The following is a 25804-nucleotide window of genomic DNA, read 5'->3' as shown; positions in this document are numbered from 1 at the left end:
ATTTGGCGAATCTAATTAGAAAACATGATAAGTTAGAACAAAAGGATGATTGGAAAGGTGGAAGCAGAGTAGTTAAGTCTATATTTTTAGCTGACATCGCTGAAAAAGAAATTGCAGCAATTTTAAACAAGACTAAAAATAAGACATCTACTGATTGTGATGGTTTAGATATGGTTATAGTTAAAAAAGACTTTGGACTGTATAATTACTCCTCTTTGTTATATTTTCAATCTTTCATTCCATGCTGGCGTATTTCCTGACAGAATGAAAGTGGCAAAAGTGATACCTCTGTATAAAAAGGGAGACAAACATAGTTATAATAACTATAGGCCAAGGTCACTTCTGTTACAGTTTTCTAAAGTACTTGAAAAACTTTTTGTGGAAAGACTTGATAGCTTTATTGAAAAACATCTATTACTAAGTGAAAATCAATATGGATTTAGGAAAAACAGATCAACGGCATTAGCATTGATGACGACTATTGATGATATTTCATGTGCAACAGACAATAATAAATATACAATAGGGGTATTTATTGACTTAAAAAAAGCTTTTGATACGCTGCAACATTCTGTTTTGATTTCTAAGCTTAATACTTATGGGGTGAGAGGAATTGCATTACAGTGGTTAAGTAGTTATCGAGAAAATAGGTCCCAGTATGTGCATTATTTAGACAATTCCTCTGAAAGACTGAAAATTGAATGTGGGGTCATTCAAGGGTCTGTTTTGGGACCAAAACGTTTTAATTTATATATAAATGATATTTGCGATGTGTCCAAAATGTTAAATTTCGTTTTGTTTACAGATGATACAAATTTTTATATGGTGGGGATAAACTGAAAGAATTGGCTGAATTAATGGTTTCTGAAATGGAAAAAACTAAAAAAAAATGGTTTGAGGTAAACAAATTATCTTTGAACTTGACAAAAACAAAATTTATGATTTTTGGAAATCGGGTAAAAGAGGATGAAGTAATCCTGTCCATTGATGGAGTTCCGATTGACAGAGTTACTGAACTCCGTTTTTTGGGGGTAGTATTGGATGATAAATTAAAATGGAAATCTCATATTGAACATGTTAGAAAAAAGATGGTTAAAAATATTTATATTCTGGGTAATGTCAGAGATATACTAGATTATAAGGCAATGCGTATTTTATATTTCTCACTAATTTTCCCCTATCTCAGTTATTGTGCTGAGGTGTGGGGGAATACATATGCGACTTATATAAATCCTCTATACTTGCTACAGAAGAAAGTGGTACGAATGGTTCATAATGTTAAATATAGAAAACAAACAAATAATCTGTTTATAAAATTGAAATTGTTGAAATTTGAAGACTTAGTGAAAATACAGACATTATTATTCATGTTCAAGGCAAGAAATAATACATTACCTCTTAAGTTACAAAGTTTGTTTGTATTGTGTTCAGGAAGTGGGGACAGTAGAAGGAAGGTTGACTTTAAGTTTGCAAGGACCACACAAAGGCAAATGTGTCCGACAGTTAAGGGTATAAGAATATGTAATTCTCTTCAAGATAATCTCAAGAGTTGTACAAACATGCACCGTTTTAAAATGTGTTACATACTTAAAAGGATAAATTAATATGAAGAACATGAAAGTCATTTGGGCTAAATGTGGAAGGAAAACATTTCATTGCCATGTAGTAGTGCTGTATATTGCTGATTATACTGATTTGTTGTTTAGTTTTGCATTGTTACATAAAGATACATGTTAGAGGGTTTTTGGGGGGTTGTTGGCGCCCTCTTGTAAGAATAATTGGATTGCAGATAGGGGGCAGGTGCTAACAAGAATTTATTCTTCTTCATGCTCCTTTTCACCCATGGGTGCAGTGTTATATTAATGGGAAGGAGGATCTGTGTGTAGGAAACGAAACACTGTTGAACCATGTGTGAAATAAATAAAGAAATGAAATGAAAGAAATGAACTTTTGATCACGTCACACCTGCCATACAACAGCAGAACTGGTGCAATGCTGTGTCAAGCTTTCCAAGTGTAAAGCTTCTTTGTTAAGCTTCTTTCAGCTTTTGAAATTTTGTACATTCATGCATTTAATAAGTTTAACTTAAACACAACAAAATAATTATCCCCTGCTAATTTGTGCTGTAGGATTTAATTGTTCAACTTAATTGTATATGTAATGTTCTGCAAATTACTGGTTAAGTACATTTATATTGATCTGTTGGAGAATGCAAACAGTAGATGTAAAAACCCATTTATTTGAGTAAGAGTAGAACACTCCATCGACCAGATGTTTTATGAAATCCAAATTAGAAAAATAAAGTAATACATTTGTAAGAATTTGACTTGGGTTTGAATGCTACAGACAGGTTAAAGAAAGGCTTTGTTTTGGTCTTTTCATTTTAAGTTAAAAACACACACAATTATTTGTTTTCCTGCTTACCAGGTCAGTCAGAGGTGAGCAGCAGCAGTGGGGAGTCTAAACCCTCTGGCTATTACTACCAGGGTGTGTGGCGAGCACTAGATGGTTCCACAGTTCATCAGTTCAACACTTCCTCAGCCATCACTCAGTGTCTGAAAGGAAAGGTGGTCCATATGTATGGAGACTCCACAATGAGGCAGTGGTTTGAGTACCTTAATGCATCACTACCAGGTAGCTTCTCTGCAAACCCTTCTGTAAACCAACATTATGATGTTCACCCCATTTTATTCATGTAGCTTAACTTATTCCCTTTGGAATTCTTTTAGATCTAAAGGAGTTTAACCTGCATAGCCCCAAGTCTATCGGACCTTTAATGGCGCTGGACTATGCAAACAATATCTTTGTGACGCACCGCGCCCACGGTCCTCCTCTGCGTACTGTCAATGTCCCATCCATGGAGCTGCATTACATTGCCAATGAGCTGGACAATGTGGTTGGAGGTAGTAACACTGTAGTAGTTTTTGGCATCTGGGCACACTTTGACAATTTCCCTATTGAGTTCTACATCCGCCGACTGATGTCCATTCGCAGGGCAGTGGCAAGGCTACTGTCCAGGGCTCCAGGCACTGTGGTTGTCATTCGGACTGGAAATCCCAAATCTTTTACACCCTCTGGTGCATTTGTCAACAGCGACTGGTACACTTTTCAGCGGCTAAAGGCACTCAGGGCTGTGTTCAAAGGCTTCAATGTCCATCTGGTCGATGCCTGGGAGATGGTTCTGGCCCACCACCTGCCACACAACATGCACCCACAACCTCCAATCATCAAGAACATGATTAATGTTCTTTTATCCTACATATGTCCTCAAAAGGTTGGATAGATGTGTTTCAGCAGCCTATGCAGACACATCTTATCTATAATATGTATGCTTCAAATTCATAGGAGCAGACTATGGAGGCACATAATCTTAATAACTTTTTTGTTATGACAACAATAATTCATTTGAAACATGAGGGGGGGATGCAAAGCTGACATATTCCAATGTCTTCCTAAGAGAGGAAGCACCTGACAAATTATGCTGTCTCTAAGTTTGATTTTATGTAATTATATTTGAGCAGGTCGACTAATTGCATCAGTCAGTCTTTCCCAGGCTGTGAGCAATCAACAACTCTAGTGCTGTCCATCTAGCTGGTTATTATAGTTGACTGCCAGCCTTCAATTTGTTTCTTCATTTTGCAAAATTTTGTAATTCCTTGTTTGAAAATACCGTGCACACTTTCTTGTTTTGTTTTTACATTGCAGATTGCTTGGAAAACCAAAGTGAAGTTTTTTCCCATTCACTGAACTAGCTAATTTGTATCTGAGAAGGGTCCTGTGACTGTGGTGCATGAATAATTTGTGGGGTTTGATTTGAGTTAATGAATTAAAAAGTATACATATACACACTGATTATTGTTTCACTATATTGTCACTTATTGGCAGACCGGAAGTTAAATAAATAAAAATGCTTTTGAAATACAAACAAAAAAATAAATACATTTATTTTTATTTTATTTTCAAAGGGCTGAGTGCTATTAGCACTTTGCTCACCAGTAGAGGGCACTGGGAGATACCACTCAGGAGCATAAGATTTGCAGTTAGCCAAACAGAAGTAACAAATGCAGTAGCTGCTACCCACTCTGGAGCAGAGGCCCTGGTGGACCGAGCCCCGGCTACCAAGACTGGCAGTTAGGACATGGAATGTCACCTCTCTCATAGGAAAGGAGCCTGAGTATTTTATAATCACCTCGGCTTGCTGCCTGTACGTTGGGGTTCTTCCCAGAGGATGAGCGGGTTTGTTCCCTGCACCTTCAGGTTGAGGAATGGATCCTGACTGTCATTTGCACTTATGCGCCAAGTGGCAGCTCAGAGTACTGTTATGGCCCTGTCCATAATCTGTTTTGGTGGCTGTTTTTGTCTGTGTCTTTAAGTCTTTGCAGGCCCCGGATTGGATGAGCTGACGGCTGCCGATTGGTCCGCTGATCATGTGGTCGCATTCAAAATCCATCACCAGCAGTTGTCCCGGGGCAGCCACTGACAGCAGCAGCAGACCTGACCCTGGCCTCCAAAACCTGTGACATTTGTGCCTGTGATTTTTGCGACTTTTCTGAGTTCTGTATATAGTGTGTACATTAGTTTTCATTGTAAATAGCACATTGTAAATAGCACTGGGACAGGAGGGGTGAGCTGCCTTATTGTTTTCCTTGCACTGTTTTCTCCTGTTTATTTCAGCTAGGGAGTTAGGTGTAGCACTTGTCTTTTGTTTGATGTTTGATTTCACATAGGGTTTTAGATAGCACCTCCTCCTGACTTAGCTTGTTTTGTTTGTTATTTTGGCCTTTGTTCACCCCGGAGCTTCATTTTGCAGTGTAGAAAAATAAACCACCATTTCACTAAGAAATTGGTTTTCCCTCTGTGTATGGTTTTGGGGACCAGGGCGGGGCAGTCTTTTCAAACTTATGTTGCGTTCCTGTACCCCTAGACTGGGGCGTAACAGTACCCAGCCTTTTTAGAGTCCCTGCGTGGGGTGCTGGAAGGTGCTCCGCCTGGAGACTCTGTTGTCCTAATGGGAGACTTCAATGCTTGCGTGGGCAACGACGGTGAGACCTGGATGGATGTGACTGGGAGGAACGGCCTCCGGGATCTGAACATGAGCGGTGTTTTGTTGTTGGACTTCTGTGCAAAGTACAGTTTGGCCATAACAAACACCATGTTCGAACATAAGAGTATCCATAAGTGCACGTGGCACCAGGACACTCTGGGCCGCAGGTCAATGATGGATTTTGTAATTGTATCACATGACCTGTGGCTACACTGCATAAACGGTTATACTTGAAACAAGCCAAATATTCTTAAATCTGACAAAAGTTTCTTGTTTTGAGAAGAAAAAAAAAAATCTGCCAGTGGGGTGAGCAAAAGTTCCTTGACTAGAATTGTTAAAACTAGCAAATGAATCTATTTCTTTTAACTAGACAAAACTGTCTGAAATTTATGCTTAAATGAAGAAAATTTGACTTATTACAAGGAAAGAGACTGAATTGTTTCTTTCTTGATTGAGTTAAAAAAAAAATAAATCTCAACTCTGAGAACAATATTTAGAAAAAATTGCTGAGAATAAGACACCATCTGTTCAAAAAGCTACAAAAAATATGGGACTTTATCTTAAAGCAAGACACCAGAAGCACTCTTATTTTTTGCACTTTTATTGACACAGCAACGGGTCAGTAACTCAACTTTAACAGTACTGAGGTCTAATTCCAGGAGACTCATGTCTAACATGACCTACATTTGAGCAGGGTACTGTGTAACATGGCCACTGTAAGAAGTGCATATTCCAGATACTCTTAACAGGAATAATAACAGTATAAAATACTCATGACTGAAAGTATCAAACATACATTTTGCTGCAGCTTGAAGCAATCAGCATTCAAAATCCTAGATTGCATAACTTTTTAGAAGAACAGCTTTAAAGATCACACAAACAAACGTGTCTTACATGAAGATGCAGCGACTGAGCATAACAGAGTGGAAAAGGTTACAGCACCTGGTACTGCATAAACAGGTTATTTTGATTTTGTGCAAAAACTATGATTACTTCTCTGTCAGTGCGCCCCAGGGTGGCTGTGGCTACAATGTAGCTGCCATCACCAGTGTGTGAATGGGTGGATGACTGAATGTAGTGTAAAGCGCTTTGGGGTCCTTAGGGACTAGTAAAGCGCTATACAAATACAGGCCATTTACCATTTACTTCACATTTTAATATTTTTAATGATAACATTATTAGGTTTTTAATGTCCCTTACTGCACAATAAAGATTTCTTATGAAAGTTTGGTTTTGTTTTGGTTTTATCTTCAGCTCCATTCTAAGAAAATGACCAGCTTCTAGTGTCCTCAGTGTAGGACACATACAGGATGTCATGCTGAAATGTAAAGCACTTACAATAGAACCCACTACAAGCAAATTATTCCAGCCTAATTGATGACATTTATGGCATTTGTTTTCTGTGCTGACTGATATGCTGCTCAGTGCTTTGCTGCCTGCTTTTAAATCAGATGTCACTCTGAACATAAACACAAGCTACATGTGATGTCTCTGATGTGTATCTGTTTCTACCCGTGCTGATGCTAGCATGACTAAAGCTAGCCAAGCAGCAGTAAATATGTGAAGTAAGGCAGAAGGATATACTCATCAAATAAACAGGATCATAAGAACATAAGACCACGAGCACTACAAATGTAACAGAAATATGTTGACATAAAATGGCATGTTATTTGAAATCTACATGAAACAATGACACAACTACTTTTTTTCAATTTTTCTAATTTATTTATTTTTTTTACCAATTGTCCAAATTAGTCTGTGTTTGGCCTTAGTGTGACAGAAATCATATTTATATACAACTAAATATGCCTCAGCAAACATGTTTTAAATGGATGATTCCTCACTTGATGACGAATCATCCATTTCCATATTTGCTGAGTCTTAAATTTGATGTCAGTGAACTTATCAGTGGTTGGTGTTAAAAAAGCCCCCAAATCCCCTATGAGCAAGCACTTGGCGACAGTGGAGAGGAAAAACTCCCTCTTAATGGGGAGAAACCTCTGACAGAACCGGGCTCAGGAAGGGGTGGCCTTCTGTCTCGACCGAGAGGGGTTCAAATGTTCACTGACAATTTAGTTGTATATAAATATGATTTTTAGGACGTGATGTTGAGACCAATTAGGTGAACTTGGGGACGCACACAGTTCCGCTTCTTCTTGTTCTTCTTCTTACTTGGTGGAATCTCTGGCAGGCTCTTAACTTCAGTCTCGAGTTCAGCCACCTTGACATTGAGCATTTTCTGTTTGTCTTGTAGACTTTGCAAAGACTCCTGTACAGAGAATGCAGCTGACTCTTCTTTTTCTATCCTCTGTTGTTCTGTGGTGTCTTTTTCTTTCTGAGGCTCCTGCAGAGAAATTGCAGTGGATGGCAGTGAGTCCTCTTTTTCCATCTTCTCCTGTTCTCCAGTCTCGTTTTCTTTCAGAGGCTCACATTTGTGCATTTCATTTGCAGCAGTGGAATTTTGTTCTTTGTGCTGCTGTGGGATTTTAAGTGAGGAAGTTTTGGCCTCTCTCAGCTCTCGCTCAAGAGACTCTACCTTCAAATCATGAAGGGCCTTGTTGGGGCAGAGCTGGGATTTCAGGTCACTGATTTCCAGGTTGAGTGTCTCCTGCTCCTGCCTATGTTTAACGGCCTGCTCTTCAAGCTGATTTTGAGCTGCTAGGAGCTGTTTCTGGAGCATCTCAATCTGCTCTTGCTGAATCCTACATTTGAGCTCAAATTCAGCCTCCTTAGAGGACTTCAGTGCTACAGAGTCAGTGTGTGAAGCCTCTGTGGTTGGAGTGGCAGACTCCACACACTGCTCTGTGGTAGGGTGGCTGATTTGGTCCTGCAGGGTAACCATCACCTCATCCAGTATGACAATAGCTTCATTGTCATTTGCGAGAATGTCTGTCTCACTGATGTCGTTGGGCTTATTACTAGAAGCCTCTTCCAGCTGCTCTATGAGGTCTTTAATCGTTTCCTCATGATTTCTGTTGTTGTCCTTCATTTGTGCATGAAGGTTGTTCACCTGAAACTGGTGATAAGAGGCCCTCTTGTTTGCACCTACCATTTTCCAGTAAAGGTTGTTCTGATGGTATTGGGAGGCTTCCAGTTGGTGTCTGAGAGCAGCAATCTTGTGCCAGGGATTAAACGGGGGTCTAAATGTGGGAATGGGTTGATATTGCCAAGTCCCTCCATTAGGCACAGGGTTTGGTCTGCTGGGGTTCTTCCCATTTCCCTCTCTCTCCATGTCCTCCTTTGCATTTGAAATGGGGAGGGATTCAGCCTTTTCTCTTTCAGAAGTGGCTTCAGTGTTTTTTTGCATTTCTGCATTTTTCGGGTTTGCTCCATCACCCATGCTGTTTTGAGCTTCAAGAAGAGCCCGGGCATATGCCCGAGTAATTGGTCTTCTTGGTTCTTCAGCCACTCTTTTCTGTTTTTGCTTTTTTTGTTTCTTTGGTTTCACAACCATTTCCTTTGGTGGTTGTGCCACAGGAGACTTTTCAGTATTTGGTTGTGCGGCTTTATCAACCTCAGGTTTTGGTCTTTCTACGATTTTTGGTGTGATGACCATTTCTATTTTTGCTTCTGCCATTGTAGATGCGTCAGTGTTTGCGTTTGCGTTTCTCTGCGTCTGCCTTGTCTTTGTTTTAACAACCAGGTTGTTTTGTGTTTCTGCCATCTGAGATCCACTAAAGTTGGTTGAATGTCTCCCCTATTTAAGGGTTTTTCCAGTAGAATGTGCACTGTGACATCACAGGCTGTTCCTGCGATGTGCTGTTCCTTTGAAGTGCCATGATTGGAACAATTCAAAATAAAATGCCCACAAACCTAATGTACAGGAAAGGCTTTTATTTTGTAGCACATACTGAATTAACATTATAAAAGCTACTCTACAGGAATTGCAGTAAAAAATAAAACAAAAGCAAAATATGTTTTTTAAATGGTTGTTAAAAAAACTAACCAAAGTAGAAGACAACTGTTTAGTGGAAAGTATTCGACATTCTAGAGATTCTCAGGCATAATAACTTCTTTCATAATTTAAACAAGGACAGGTAGAAAACGTTCATATTTAGTGAAAGATATTTATTAACATTATCCAATGAGAGTTACTGAACTCAGTAGGCAGTGAGATCTTGGTGGTTGCCAAGGTGACAGAATGTCATCTATGTTATGTTTCAATGCTGAATCTAAGAAACAACAGGCTGCAGAGGGAGACTTTAATAGAGGTTTACTAACTCTTACTATCATATCCATTGTGGAAAAATCTGTCTTTATTTTGCATAATATATTTGTTATAAGCACTAAATATGTTTTATGATTAACTGATGAACACTAATGTACCAAGCTGAAAATTCTGCTCACCAGTCAGCAGCTTATATTCACAAAGAACTGATAAATCTGCGATCCATGCAACTCTAACCAGCCAACAAAAACATGTGTTCATAATACAAAACAAGTTTACTTTGTGAAATGTTAAAAGGTGCAAAAAATAAAACAATAAAATAAAACAATATGTTTTCAAGACTTTTTCACAAGTTCATATCTCACTGAAATGTTACTCTGTAGCTGATTTCTCAAATTTTAAGTGTGATTAGAAATTTTGAGTAGAAACAAGACAAATATACTTGATAAGATTTTGAGTTTTTGCAGTGTATATGTTCTGTACACTCGCTTAAACGTATAGTGAGGGTCTGCTGCCTAGCAGAGGCCCTGCTCTGCAAGATCTTCAATACACACCTCCGGCAGAGCTTCAACAGCATTCCAAGGGAGACGGGAATGCTTCAGTGGCTTCAGAGGCAGCTGATAGGTACTGACAGCCCAAGCAGAATGCACCTCAGGCAGTGGCTGAAGCAAAAACTCGGATGTGGGAGGAGTTCGAAGAGGCCGTGGAAAAAGACTTTTGGACTGCCTTGAAGAGATTCTGGCAAACCGTCAGCCGACTCAGAAGGGGAAAGCAGTGCTCTACCTGCACTGTATATAGTGCCGGTGGAGCGCTGCTGACTTCGACTGAGAAAATTGTCAGGCGGTGGAAGGAATACTTTGAGAACCTCCTTAGTCCCACTGACACATCTTCCGTGGAGGAAGCAGAGTCTGGGATGAGGGGATGACCCGCTAATCTCTGGCAGTGAGGTCACTGAGGCAGTTAAACAACTGCTTGGTGGCATCTATGGTTGGAAGAGGGGTGGAAGAGGTCTGCCTTGAGTTGTGGAAGACTCTGAATGTTGTAGGGCTGTCCTGGCTGACACGCCTCTACAATGTTGCGTGGAGATGAGCGGGCGGTACTACTGGTTTTGCAGACCGGGGTGGTGGTTGTCTTTAAGAAAGGGGACCAGAGGGTGTGTTCCAAATACAGGGGGATCACACTCCTCAGCCTCCCTGGGAAGGTCTATGCCAGGGTGCTGGAAAGGAGAGTCTGTCCGTTAGTCGAACATCAGATACAAGAAATTTAAATTTTAGTGTTAAAGTTAACACCAAGAACATATGGAGTGGGCTTAACACCATCACAGACTACAAAAGAAACTGCTGCAGAGTGAGGGAGGTAACTGCTTCTCTACCGGATGAGCTTAATACCTTTTATGCACACTTTGATAAACATATGTCTCAGGAGCTTTTGCTGGAAGAGGACAGCTGCCCTCTTGAGATATCTCAGCCAGTCGTGTGTAAATACTTCAGGAAAGCAAACACTCGGAAAGCTCCTGGACCAGACAACATTCCAGGTCGTGTTTTCAAAGCATGTGCCCATGAGCTGGCAGATGTCTTCACAGACATTTTTAACCTTTCCCTGCTCCAGTCTGCTGTCCCAAAATGTTTTAAGAGAACCACCATCACCCCTGTCCCAAAGAAAACTAATGTGAGCTGCTTACAAGACTATCTCCCAGTAGCACTCACCTCCATTGCCATGAAGTGCTTTGAGTGTATAGTCAAAGCTCACATCACATCATCACTCCCTGCTTCATTTGATCCGCTCCAGTTTGCCTACAGGCCCAACAGATCTAGTACAGACGATGCAATAGCAGTCATGTCATGTGCCACATTGGTGGCATGTCAGTTTGCATCACACACCTTCAGCGTTCTGTAATGTTGCCGAATGGCTCCACCTTTATCGTGTATTGTTATACTTGCTTGTTTTTTGCCATAAAGTGTTTACTCAAATTCAGTGCATATATCAAGATGGTGGTGATTATTCTTTATGTGATATTGTGTGTGTGTTTTCTATCCAGGTACAGTGGGATGCAAAAGTTTGGGCCACCTTGTTAATAGTCATTATTTCCCTGTATAAATTGTTGGTTGTTACAATAAAAATTGTCAGTTAAATATATCATATAGGAGACACACACAGTGATATTTGAGAAGTGAAATTAAGTTCATTGGATTTACAGAAAGTGTGCAATAATTGTTTAAACAAAATCAGGCAGGTGCATAAATTTGGGCTCTGTTGTCATTTTATTGATTCCAAAACCTTTAGAACTAATTATTGGAACTCAAATTGGCTTAGTAAGCTCAGTGACCCCTGACCTACATACACAGGGGAATCCAATAATGAGAAAGAGTATTTAAGGGGGTCAATTTAAGTTTCCCTCCTCCTTTAATTTTCTCTGAAGAGTAGCAACACGGGGGTTTCAAAACAACTCTCCAATGACCTGAAGACAAAGATTGTTCACCATCACGGTTTAGGGGAAGGACACAGAAAGCTGTCTCAGAGATTTAAGCCGTCTGTTTCCACAGAGAAAATGGAAGACCACAGGCTCAGTTCAAGTTAAGGCTGGAAGTGGCAGACCAAGAAACATCTCGGATAGACAGAAGCGACGGTGAGAACAGTCAGAGTCGACCCACAGACCAGCACCAAAGACCTACAACATCATCTTGCAGCAGATGGAGTCGCTGTGCATCGTTCTAACATTCGGCGCACTTTACACAAGGAGATGCTGTATGCCAGAGTGATGCAGAGGAAGCCTTTGCTCCGCCCACAGCACAAACAGAGACGCTTGAGGTTTGCTGAAGCACATTTGGACAAGCCAGCTTCATTCTGGAATAAGCTGCTGTGGACTGATGAAACTCAAGTTGAGTTTGGGCATAACAAGGGGCGTTATGCATGGAGGGAAAAGAACACAGCATTCCAAGAAAAACACCTGCTGCCTCCAGTAAAATATGGTGCTGGTTCCATCATGCTGTGGGGCTGTGTGGCCAGTGCAGGGACTGGGAATCTTGTCAAAGTTGAGGGACACATTCTGGAGACCATCCATCCATCCATCCATTCGCTTCTGCTTATCCTTTTCAGGGTCGCGGGGGGCGCTGGAGCCTATCCCAGCTATCATAGGGCGAGAGGCGGGGTACACCCTGGACAGGGCGCCAGTGTCCAGAGTGTCCATTGGAGACCAATGTCCAGGAATCAGTGACAAAGCTGAAGCTGCGCCGGGGCTGGATCTTTCAACAAGACAACGACCCGAGACACTGCTCAAAATCCACCGAAGCATTCATGCAGAGGAACAAGTACAACGTTCATCTCAGTCCAGACCTGAAAATTACTGAAAATCTGATTGTGTGAGTTAAAGAGAGCTGTCCATGCTCGGAAGCCATCAAACCTGAATGAACTAGAGATGTCTTGTAAAGAGGAATCGTCCAAAATACCTTCAACCACAATCCAGACTCTCATTGGAACCTACAGGAAGCGTTTAGAGGCTGTAATTTCTGCAAAAGGAGGATCTACTAAATATTGATTTCATTTCTTTTTTTGTGGAGCCCAAATTTGTGCACCTGCCTGATTTTGTTTAAACAATTATTGCACACTTTCTGTAAATCCAATAAACTTCATTTCCCTTCTCAAATATCACTGTGTGTGTCTCCTATATGATAATGATGTTAACTGACATTTTTATTGTAACAACCAATGATTTATACAGGGAAATAATGGCTCTTAACAACATTGCCCAAACTTTTGCATCCCACTGTATGTGTTGACTGCACTGGCAGTGTTTAGGGTAATTGCTATGGTGGAAAAAGGAAATTGCTGGCAATCAGATTGTCACGGGTAATGGGAAAATACAGACTCCGTCGCGGAGCTCTGGATGCGAAGCACACAGTGCGTTTATTTACAGTGCCCAAAAACAGTCTCAAAAAACAAAGTGAAGTGCAAAGTCCAACAGTGATCTTCTCCAAACTCCCAGTGGTGCGCAGGTGAGTTTCCAAAGTGATTATCCGAGTGTGTGTTCTCCTCCGATAGCTTAATCCCGCGGGCTCCTTCTCTCCAACCTTCTGCTCCGTATCTCTTCCTCCTACAAACGAGCGAAAACAACAGGTGAGAAGGCTAGCCGGCTAAAGCTAAGTTGCAGGTCACAAACCACTCTTTACTACCGAGCTTCAAGTACAATCTAGCGTCAACTGCCATCTGGACACACAGTTAAATACCTCAGCCCACGACGAAGGATGATTAGTGACAGCTGGGTGGCAAATTAGGTGCAGGTGTGTCAGCCGCTGGGTGGAGGAGGAGGAGAGAAACACACACAGGCAGGTCGCCCCGGGAAGGACCGTCCGATCATGACACAGATGCTTCCCAGATGGTATTGCATTGTGATTTAAAATCTGATTGTGTGTTTTTGTGTTTCCCTATCATAAAAATGGTTCCTTCCATTAGGAGGATTTTGATGAGGCTTGAGCAAATAGTAGATTGATCAACTGAAGGGCCAGATGCAATCTCAGCTTCTGGGTCTGCGGTCCTTTGCTGGATTTTTTTCTCTGTTTCTTAAGGACAGCTAGTTATAGATATTGTATTGATTACTTTCAGGCCTGCCACTTTCTTTGCACACTATGTTGAGATATTTGAAGTTGAAGCTTAAAGGGCGCATGCGCATGCAGCGACCGGCAGTGAGTGAGAGCTTGGCATCCTAAGTTTTTAAGTTCTTATCGTTTCTTTTCGTTTCTATCGCTGGCATGTGTTTTGGTTGAAGGAAGTGACAGTTTTCTTACAAAGTGACGCTCCACAACAGTGAGAACATCATGGATTCTTTTTTCTTCATTGTGGTTGGATTTCTACTGTGCTGGCTTGTTTCCGATGATGTGGGCGAGGCCGTGAGTCAGCTGAGAATTGTTTACTCCCGCGACGAGCTGTTACAACTTAACTTACCGTATGATGGTAAGGACCTCACCTCATGTATGCCGGATTTTATACACAGAGACTCTAACAGAACGAGTGAGAAGAGGAAAAGAGGGAGACGTGGAGGTGTTAAATTGCCTCTGAGGAGACAACAGGTCAGTCGGTTTCTATGTGAGAATGCTCTTTCTGGACTTTAGCTCAGCATTCAATCATATCATCCCGGAGATCCTGGTCCAGAAACTGTCTCACCTGGGACTCTCCACCCCCATCTGCCTCTGGATCAAGGACTTCCTGACAAATAGACCACAGTCTGTCAGACTCGGCCCCCACCTGTCCAGCACCATCACACTCAGCACCGGGTCTCCACAAGGATGTGTTTTGAGTCCCCTCCTGTTTACGCTCTACACATCCGACTGCTCCCCTACCCATCTCTCAAACACCATCATAAAGTTCGCGGATGACACCACAGTGGTTGGACTCATCTCAAGGGGGGATGAGTCGGACTACAGCGATGAGGTCAACAGACTGATTGAGTGGTGTTCAGTTAACAACCTCCAACTGAACACCACGAAAACTAAAGAACTTATCTTGGACTTCAGGAAGGGCAGAGCACACCCGGCCCCACTTTACATTCACGGGAACTGTGTGGAGAGGGTACACTCCATGAGGTTTCTGGGCGTGCAGATCTCTGATGACCTCTCCTGGACTGCAAATACCACGGCGGTGGTAAAAAAGGCCCAGCAGCGTCTCCACTTTCTGAGAGTGCTCAGGAGGAACAACCTGGAGGAGATGCTGCTGGTGACATTTTACAGAGCCACCATAGAGAGCATCCTAACGTACGGCATAACAACATGGTATGCAGGGTGCTCAGCTGCGGACAGGAAAGTACTGCAGAGGGTCATCAACACAGCCCAGAAGATCACTGGCTGCTCTCTGCCCAGCCTGGAGGTCACTGCAAACTCTCGGTACCTCAGCAGAGCTGGCAATATCATCAAGGACTACTCTCACCTCAACTGTTTGAACTATTACCGTCAGGCCGACGGTACAGGTCACATAAAACCAGGACAAACAGATTCAGGGATAGCTTCTTTCCCAGAGCTATCACCGTAGTAAATAAGCACAAAACAATTGAACCTGCTTAGCTATACCATACCGTCACTGCCATTATATTATGCTGCTATTCATACTGTCATTATATTAATGCTGCTATCCTGTATATATCGTACTTACTATTGTTTGAGTACTTACGATTGTTTTATTGTACTTTTTATATTTTACATTTATATTTATTATTGAATCTTGCACCAAGGGAGTGGCACTCCAATTTCGTTGTACTCTGTACAATGACAATAAAGGCTATTCTATTCTATTTTATTCTATTCTATTCTATTCTTTCCCCTGCCCTCTGTTATCCTTGGAAATGTTCAGTCTGTTAGGAACAAGCTGGATGAACTCCAGGGAAACGTCAGGTTCCAGAAAGACTTCAGGGACAGCTGTGTGATGGCTTTTTCCGAGACATGGCCGGCGGAGCTGGACCAGGACGCCGATTTTTCAATTGACGGTTTTGGAGCTCCCTTTCGCCGGGATCGGGATGCACGGGTAACAGGGAAATCTCAAGGAGGGGGAGTATGCTTGTATGTGAACAAACGTTACTGTAGCGCTGTGACTGTTAGAGAGTGTATTTGTACACCAGATGTTGAACTTTTATCCGTGTCGCTGCGCCCTTTTTATCTCCCTCGTGAGTTTCCACAACTTTTTATTACCATAGCTTACATTCAGGGCTCACCCCGCCTCCACCTGCAGCATCATCTCAGACGTAGTGCAGGCGCTCTCTCCTGACGCCCAAACTTTATAATGGGGGACTTTAACCATGTCTCTCTTGAATCAACTTTGGGCAATCTGTATCAATATGTATCCTGTCCTACCAGACGGGATAAAGTGTTGGACCTTTGTTACGGATCGGTGAAGAATGCTTATAAATCCCTCCCGCTTCCTCCTCTGGGATCTTCTGACCATAACTGTGTGCATCTCCTGCCCATCTATAAAACGGTCTTAAAACGAGAGAAGACAAAGACTAAGGATGTTGACATATGGTCAGAAGAATCTGTGCTTACCTTGCAGGAATGTTTTAAGTGTACAGATTGGGAAGTTTTTATCCAGTCTTGTGGAGATGATCTCGACGCTTTGGTGGATGTCACTAGCTCTTATGCAGTATTTTGTAAAGACGTGATTATACCCCGTAAGCGCGTTAAAGTCTACGCTAACAATAAGCCATGGGTCACTAAAAGCGTCAAATCCTGTTTAAGGAAAAAGAGACAGGCCTTTAAAGAGGGGGCTGTTACTGATTTTCAGACAGCCACCAAGGACCTGAAAATCGAGATCTTGAAAGCAAAACAGAGCTACAAAAACCTTCTTGAAAGCAAATTTGCTGCAAAAAATTTTGGGTCTGCCTGGACTTGTATGAAAACCATAGCAGGGTTTCAAAATCCCCAGAGCAGCAGTCAGATCATTTTAGATTGTTTTAATTCAGACAGAGATTTAGTCAATGCTTTAAATATGTTTTATGCTCGTTTTAGTTCTTCTGATTTCAGCGAGGATATTTCTGAACTGAAACAGAAACTGAGAGATACTCAGCACTTTATCATTGAACTCAGCGATGTCAAAAAGGCCTTTCATACAGTCAATGTGAACAAGAGCCAGGGTCCTGATAATATTAGTGGCCACCTAATTAAATCTTGTGCTGACGAACTCAGTCCTATATTTCAGGTTATTTTGAATAAATCCTTGCAAACACAACATGTGCCCTCTCTTTGGAAAGAAGCAGTCGTGGTTCCTATCCCTAAATCTAGTCGTCCAACAATTCTAAACGACTTCAGGCCTGTTGCCCTCACTTCAGTTGTCATGAAAGTCTTTGAAAAAATCATCAGAAATGTGATTATGAAAGAGACTGAACATCAGCTGGATCCAATGCAGTTTGCATACAGGCCCAATAGAGGAGTGGAGGACGCACTTTTGACTTTGTTAAATCTGATTCTTAAACATGTAGAGAGTAAAGGGACTTTTGCAAGACTTCTTTTCATTGATTTTTCTTCAGCTTTTAATGCAACACAGCCCCATATTTGAATTAAAAGACTTTTAGAACAGTTTGAAATCAGGAAAAACCTGCTGGGCTGGATTTTAGGATTTTTTAACTAACAGGTCACAAAGAGTGAGAATAAATGGGGTTCTGTCTGACCCAGTGTTCTCCTCCACAGGTTCTCCTCAAGGGTGCGTCTTATCGCCCTTATTATTCATTCTCTATACAAACATGTGTCAGAGCAGATATGAAAACAGGGCCATCATTAAATATGCAGATGACTGTTATTGTCAGCTTACTGAAAGAGGGTGAAACTAACCACGGTCCAGTCATTGATGACTTTGTTCAGTGGTGTGAGGAGTCTTATCTCCAGCTGAACATATCTAAAACAAAAGATATGGTTGTTGATTTTAGGAAACAACAAAATGGGCACGCAGTCGCTTTAATTAAAGGTCAAAAAATAGAGCAAGTACAATCATATAAATATCTTGGGACCATAATCAATGAAAAACTGAACTTTGATCAAAATTGTAAATCAGTTTGTAAAAAGGGTCACCAGCACCTTTATTGCCTTAGGAAACTTGCTCATTTCCACATTGACCAAAACATTTTAACTTTATCGTTCTTTTATTGAGTCTGTTTTATCCTTTTGTTTGGTGGCATGGTTCGGTCAGACCTCTGTCACAGAGAAAAACTCTCTAAATCAGATAGTGAGATGGTCCAGTCGTCTGATAGGTGAGCCACAGTCTTGTTTAGCCTCCCTGTACTCCAAGCAGGTACAGAGGATGGCTTTATCAATCCTTAAAAATGGTTCCCATCCGCTAAGGGGTGAATTTCAGCTTCTTCCCTCAGGACGGAGGTTTCTATTTCTGAGATGCAGGCCAAAGCGTTATAAAACTGTTAAGTCCAGAATTGAATTCAAAATCCTGCTCCTCACATACAAGGTCTTAAATAATCAGGCCCCATCTTATCTTAATGACCTTGTAGTACCATATCACCCTATTAGAGCACTTCGCTCTCGCTCTGCAGGCCTACTTGTTGTTCCTAGAGTATTTAAAGTAGAATGGGAGGCAGAGCCTTCAGTTTTCAGGCCCCTCTTCTGTGGAACCAGCTTCCAGTTTGGATTCAGGAGACAGACACTATCTCTACTTTCAAGATTAGGCTTAAAACTTTCCTTTTTGCTAAAGCATATAGTTAGGGCTGGACCAGGTGACCCTGAATCCTCCCTTAGTTATGCTGCAATAGACGTAGGCTGCCGGGGGATTCCCATGATGCATTGAGTTTTTCCTTTCCAGTCACCTTTCTCACTCACTATGTATTAATAGACCTCTCTGCACTGAATCATATCTGTTATTAACCTCTGTCTCTCTTCCACAGCATGTCTTTTATCCTGTCTTCCTTCTCTCACCCCAACCGGTCGCAGCAGATGGCCCCGCCCCTCCCTGAGCCTGGTTCTGCCGGAGGTTTCTTCCTGTTAAAAGGGAGTTTTTCCTTCCCACTGTCGCCAAAGTGCTTGCTCATAGGGGGTCATATGATTGTTGGGTTTTTCTCTGTATCTATGAAGCGCCTTGAGGCGACTTTTGTTGTGATTTGGCGCTATATAAATAAAATTGAATTGAATTGAATTGAATTAAAAATAGCTTTGTCCCTGTTGCTGTCACTGAATTAAATAAGAACTGTTTTTGATTCAAAATATTAAATTACTATATGTGCTACAGGGAGGTTTATATCTTTAATAGGCATGTGTGTTTTTGAAGGGATGCCAAATGCTGTCATTTTTTCTGTAAAGCAAATTTACCTTGCCTATGGGTATAAATAAAGTTACCTTGACCTTGACCTACCTTGAAGGTCTTTAGAAAACAACGTACTGGCACAAACATACTATTTTATGCTTGTCAATTTGTGCTATGACTGTCCTTTCATCCATCCATCCATCCATCCATCATCTTCTGCTTATCTGGCACCTTGTCACGGTGGCAGCAGCCTAAGCAGAGAAACCCAGACCTCTCTCTTCCCAGCCACCTCCTCTAGCTTGTCCGAGGAAATACCAAGCCGTTCCCAGGCCAGCCGAGAGATACGGTGGCTTGCAAACGTATTCGGCCCCCTTGAACTTTCCCACATTTTGTCACATTACAGCCACAAACAGGAATCAATGTTATTGGAATTCCAGGTGAAAGACCAACACAAAGTGGTGCACACGTGAGAAGTGGAACGAGAATCATACATGATTCCAAACATTTGTTACAAATAAATAACTGCAAAGTGGGGTGTGCGTAATTATTCAGCCCCCTTTGGTCTGAGTGCAGTCAGTTGCACATAGACGTTGCCTGATGAGTGCTAATGACTAAATAGAGTGCACCTGTGTGTAATCTAATGTCAGTACAAATACAGCTTCTCTGTGACGGCCTCAGAGGTTGTCTGAGAGAATATTGGGAGCAACAACACCATGAAGTCCAAAGAACACACCAGACAGGTCAGGGATAAAGTTACTGAGAAATTTAAAGCAGGCTTAGGCTACAACAAGATTTCCCAAGCCTTGAACATCCCACGGAGCACTGTTCAAGCCATCATTCAGAAATGGAAGGAGTATGGCACAACTGTAAACCTACCAAGACAAGGCCGTCCACCTAAACTCACAGGCCCAACAAGGAGAGCGCTGATCAGAAATGCAGCCAAGAGGCCCATGGTGACTCTGGACGAGCTGCAGAGATCTACAGCTCAGGTGGGGGAATCTGTCCATAGGACAACTATTAGTCGTGCACTGCGAAAAGTTGGCCTTTATGGAAGAGTGGCAAGAAAGCCATTGTTAACAGAAAACCATAAGAAGTCCCGTTTGCAGTTTGCCACAAGCCATGTGGGGACACAGCAAACATGTGGAAGAAGCTGCTCTGGTCAGATGAGACCAACATGGAACTTTTTGGCCAAAATGCAAAACGCTATGTGTGGCAGAAAACTAACACTGCACATCACTCTGAACACACCATCCCCACTGTCAGATATGGTGGTGGCAGCATCATGCTCTGGGGGGGCTTCTCTTCAGCAGGGACAGGGAAGCTGGTCAGAGTTGATGGGAAGATGGATGGAGCCAAATACAGGGCAGTCTTGGAAGAAAACCTCTTGGAGTCTGCAAAAGACTTGAGACTGGGGCGGAGGTTCACCTTCCAGCAGGACAACGACCCTAAACATAAAGCCAGGGCAACAATAGAATGGTTTAAAACAAAACATATCCATGTGTTAGAATGGCCCAGTCAAAGTCCAGATCTAAATCCAATCGAGAATCTGTGGCAAGACCTGAAAACTGCTGTTCACAAACGCTGTCCATCTAATCTGACTGAGCTGGAGCTGTTTTGCAAAGAAGAATGGGCAAAGATTTCAGTCTGTAGATGTGCAAAGCTGGTAGAGACAGACCCTAAAAGACTGGCAGCTGGAACTGCAGCAAAAGGTGGTTCTACAAAGTATTGACTCAGGGGGCTGAATAATTACGCACACCCCACTTTGCAGTTATTTATTTCCAAAAAATGTTTGGAATCATGTTTGATTTTCGTTCCACTTCTCACGTGTGCACCACTTTGTGTTGGTCTTTCACCTGGAATTCCAATAAAACTGATTCATGTTTGTGTCTGTAATGTGACAAAATAAGTTCAAGGGGGCCGAATGCTTTAGCAAGCCACTGTATAATCTCTCCAGCATGTCCTGGGTCTGCACCGGGGCCGCCTCCGGGTGGGACAAGCCCAGAATAACTCACCCAGGAGGCATTCTTGTCAGATGCCCGAGCCACCTCAACTGGCTCCTTTTGATATGGAGCAGCAGCAGCTCTACTCTGAGCCCCTCCCCAATGGCCTAACTTCTCACCCTATCTCTAAGGAAAAGGCCAGCTACCCTTCGATGGAAGTTCTTTTCCGCTGCTTTTATCCACAATCTCGTTCTTTTGGTCACTACCCACAGCTCGTGGCCATAGTTGAGGGTAGGGACGTAGATCGACCGGTAAATTGAGAGCTTCGCTTTTACGCTCAGCTCTCTCTTCACCTCGGCAGACTGGTGCAGCGTCCACATCACTGCAGCCGCAGCACCAATCTCTGGCTCCCTTCTCCCAACACTCGTGAAAAAGACCCCAAGATACTTAAACTCCTCCACTTGGGGCAGGAACTCATCCCCAACCCGGAGTGGGTACTCCACCCTTTTCTGACTGAGAACCATGGCCTCAGATTTGAAGGTGCTGATCATCATTCCCACCGCTTCACACTCGGCTGCGAACCATTCCAGTGCGAGCTGGAGGCCATAAGCCAATGAAGCCAACAGAACCACGTCATCTGCGATGAGATTCTGAGTCCACCTAAATAAAAGCCCAATGCCACTTGGCTGCGCCTAAAAATCCTGTCCATAAACGTTATGAACAGAATCGGTGACAAATGGCAGCCCTGGCACAAAAACCAAGGAGCTCATCGTGGATTACAGGAGACTGCAGAGAGCTGGCCACACCCCCATCCACATCACAGGAGCAGAGGTGGAGAGAGTCAGCTGCTTCAGATTTCTGGGCATTAACTTCAGCGAGGATCTGAGTTGGTCACACCATGTTGGTGTGAAAGCAGCAAGACAGCCGCTCTTCTTCCTGCGGCCCCTAAGAAGATTCGGCATGAACTCCAGAATACTTACAAACTTCTACAGACGCACCATTGAGAGTACTCTGCCTGGCTGCATCACCACCTGGTACGACAGCTGTAATGGACTGCAAAGCTCTGCAGAGCGTGGAGAGATCAGTACAGCACATCACCAGGACTTAACTGCCAGTCACGCAGGATCTCTATAGATAGTGCTGCGTGAGGAAGACGCAGCAGATCCTCTCTGATCCCTGGCCCCCTTATATTGATGGGTATGAGTTATATTACATAAATAGATCTAATAAGAAGGCAGGAGGGGTGGCACTTTTTGTTAACTGTGATCTGAAGGATAAACAACTTAAAGATATGTCTATGTTATTGGCGACTTAATGGAGACTGTTACAGCAGAACTATACATTTTTAAATACTTATTTGGCCTTGTATGGAAAATATTGTCCACTGGTACCGCTTAAATTTAAGAAGAAGAAAACTAATTGGATAACTGAGGGGCTAGTAAACGCGTGCAAAAAGAAGAACAAACTATATAGCGATTATATAAAACTCAGAACAAAGACCGCTGACATGAAATATAAAGTCTATAAAAATAGGCTAGTATTAATATTGAGGAAGGCCAAGAAAGAATACTATAACAAACTATTTCAAGAAAAGAAAAATAATATAAAGGGTATTTGGAATATTTTCAGAGAGACATTAGGCAATAAGAACGTTTCCTTAGATTTGCCTAAGTATTTTTATAAGGAAAATAAGATTATAAAGGACATGAATGAAGTGGTAAATGAATTCAATTCCTTTCTTGTAAATATTGGCCCTAATTTGGCGAATCTAATTAGAAAACATGATAAGTTAGAACAAAAGGATGATTGGAAAGGTGGAAGCAGAGTAGTTAAGTCTATATTTTTAGCTGACATCGCTGAAAAAGAAATTGCAGCAATTTTAAACAAGACTAAAAATAAGACATCTACTGATTGTGATGGTTTAGATATGGTTATAGTTAAAAAGACTTTGGACTGTATAATTACTCCTCTTTGTTATATTTTCAATCTGTCATTCCATGCTGGCGTATTTCCTGACAGAATGAAAGTGGCAAAAGTGATACCTCTGTATAAAAAGGGAGACAAACATAGTTATAATAACTATAGGCCAATGTCACTTCTGTCACAGTTTTCTAAAGTACTTGAAAAACCTTTTGTGGAAAGACTTGATAGCTTTATTGAAAAACATCAATTACTAAGTGAAAATCAATATGGATTTAGGAAAAACAGATCAACGGCATTAGCATTGATGACGACTATTGATGATATTTCATGTGCAACAGATACTAATAAATATACAATAGGGGTATTTATTGACTTAAAAAAAGCTTTTGATACGCTGCAACATTCTGTTTTGATTTCTAAGCCTAATACTTATGGGGTGAGAGGAATTGCATTAAACTGGTTAAGTAGTTATCGAGAAAATAGGTCCCAGTATGTGCATTCTGTCAGGAGTAGTGTCGTGGATGAGAGAAGGAGGACCCAAATGCTGGACTCACAGGTAGGTAGGTGAAGGTTGGTCTTTATTGTCGACGGAGTGAACAAACAGAACAGGAGTAGGAAAGGGCTGGCTGGCTGGACGACTGACTGACTGAATGAATGAATGAATGAAGGACTGACTGACTGAACGGCTAGCTAACTGAACGCAGGCGGAAATGACAACATAAGATCAATGACACGACAGTGAACGAGTGGAAACAGAGGACTTAAATACACAGACTGATGAGGATGATAATGAGAGACCGGTGAGTACACAGCTGAACATAATCTGGCTAATAACACAAGAGACGAGCTGACACAGGAAAAGCAGGAAGTGAGAACATTGATGTGGCAACATAACCTAAACGTGACAAAACTGGGGCGGGCGGAGGGGGCGCAGGACGGAGTCCAAACAGAGACAGTTCAGGTGGGCGGCCACGTGGCCCGTGGCTGAAACGAGACAGTTCAGGTGGGCGGCCGCGTGGAAGGTGGCGGCGGCCACTGAGCACGTCCGGTGGGTGGCCACGAGGAAGGCGGCGGCGTGGCAGCCGCAGGACCAGGCGAGGCTGACGCAGAGGCAGAAGCTGGACCAGGCGAAACAGAAGCAGAAGCTGAGGCTGAGGCTGGACCGGGCGAAGCAGAAGCTGAGGCTGAGGCTGAGGCTGGACCGGGCGAAGCAGAAGCTGAGGCTGAGGCTGAACCGGGCGAAGCAGAAGCTGAGGCTGAGGCTGAACCGGGCGAAGCAGAAGCTGAGGCTGAGGCTGAGGCTGGACCGGGCGAAGCAGAAGCTGAGGCTGGACCGGGCGAAGCAGAAGCTGAGGCTGGACCGGGCGAAGCAGAAGCTGAGGCTGAGGCTGGACCGGGCGAAGCAGAAGCTGAGGCTGAGGCTGGACCGGGCGAAGCAGAAGCTGAAGCTGAGGCTGGACCGGGCGAAGCAGAAGCTGAGGCTGAGGCTGGACCGGGCGAAGCAGAAGCTGAGGCTGAGGCTGGACCGGGCGAGGCTGACGCAGAGGCAGAAGCTGGACCAGGCGAAACAGAAGCAGAAGCTGAGGCTGAGGCTGGACCGGGCGAAGCAGAAGCTGAGGCTGAGGCTGGACCGGGCGAAGCAGAAGCTGAAGCTGAGGCTGGACCGGGCGAAGCAGAAGCTGGACCGGGCGAAGCAGAAGCTGAGGCTGAGGCTGGACCGGGCGAAGCAGAAGCTGAGGCTGAGGCTGGACCGGGCGAGGCTGACGCAGAGGCAGAAGCTGGACCGGGCGAAACAGAAGCAGAAGCTGAGGCTGGACCGGGCGAAGCAGAAGCTGAAGCTGAGGCTGGACCGGGCGAAGCAGAAGCAGAAGCTGAGGCTGAGGCTGAACCGGGCGAAGCAGAAGCTGAGGCTGAGGCTGAGGCTGGACCGGGCGAAGCAGAAGCTGAGGCTGGACCGGGCGAAGCAGAAGCTGAGGCTGGACCGGGCAAAGCAGAAGCTGAGGCTGGACCGGGCGAAGCAGAAGCTGAGGCTGAGGCTGGACCGGGCGAAGCAGAAGCTGAAGCTGAGGCTGGACCGGGCGAAGCAGAAGCTGAGGCTGAGGCTGGACCGGGCGAAGCAGAAGCTGAGGCTGAGGCTGGACCGGGCGAGGCTGACGCAGAGGCAGAAGCTGGACCAGGCGAAACAGAAGCAGAAGCTGAGGCTGAGGCTGGACCGGGCGAAGCAGAGGCTGAGGCTGAGGCTGGACCGGGCGAAGCAGAAGCTGAAGCTGAGGCTGGACCGGGCGAAGCAGAAGCTGGACCGGGCGAAGCAGAAGCTGAGGCTGAGGCTGGACCGGGCGAAGCAGAAGCTGAGGCTGAGGCTGGACCGGGCGAGGCTGACGCAGAGGCAGAAGCTGGACCAGGCGAAACAGAAGCAGAAGCTGAGGCTGGACCGGGCGAAGCAGAAGCTGAAGCTGAGGCTGGACCGGGCGAAACAGAAGCAGAAGCTGAGGCTGAGGCTGGACCGGGCGAAGCAGAAGCTGAAGCTGAGGCTGGACCGGGCGAAGCAGAAGCTGAGGCTGGACCGGGCGAAGCAGAGGCTGAAGCTGAGGCTGGACCGGGCGAAGCAGAAGCTGAGGCTGAGGCTGGACCGGGCGAAGCAGAACCTGAAGCTGAGGCTGGACCAAGCGACGGCACGGGAGCCGGGGGTGACGGAGCCACAGCTGTAGAGCCAGCAGGCGCGGAAGCCTCTGGCTGAGGAGCGGCCGGGCCAGCGGGAGAGCTCACAGCTGGCTCTGGATGCTGTGGCTGCAGCTCCGGGAACTGAACAGGATGGTGGATGAGTGACCGAACTACAGAAGACTGGACTACAGACGGTGGGAGAACGGGTGACTGAGCTACAGGCGGCCGGATGGGAGGCGACTGGACTGACTGGACGGGAGGCGACTGGACTGACTGGACAGGGGGCGACTGGACTGACTGGACGGGAGGCGACTGGACTGACTGGACAGGGGGCGACTGGACTGACTGGAC

At 43.9% G+C, this 25804-nt stretch overlaps 1 protein-coding gene across 2 annotated transcripts in view; it reads left to right on the top strand.

Annotated features, from left to right (window-relative positions):
- LOC146370056 (NXPE family member 3-like) overlaps positions 1-3283 on the top strand; it is a 40749-nt gene extending 37466 nt beyond the window's left edge. For both annotated transcript variants that reach the window (XM_084910797.1, XM_084910798.1), the window contains 2 exons: positions 2428-2634; positions 2730-3283. In XM_084910797.1, the coding sequence (XP_084766923.1) occupies positions 2428-2634; positions 2730-3283 (761 nt within the window). The remainder of the gene's footprint in view (positions 1-2427; positions 2635-2729) is intronic.
- Positions 3284-25804: the final 22521 nt, after the last annotated feature.

The sequence above is a fragment of the Perissodus microlepis genome, chromosome 17 (assembly GCF_051167445.1).
Source record: "Perissodus microlepis isolate ML-2025 ecotype Zambia chromosome 17, ASM5116744v1, whole genome shotgun sequence".
In the NCBI taxonomy this organism is placed as follows: Eukaryota; Metazoa; Chordata; class Actinopteri; order Cichliformes; family Cichlidae; genus Perissodus; species Perissodus microlepis.
The sequence above is the reverse complement of the archived record's forward strand: the minus strand, read 5'-3'. Positions and strand labels throughout refer to the sequence as shown.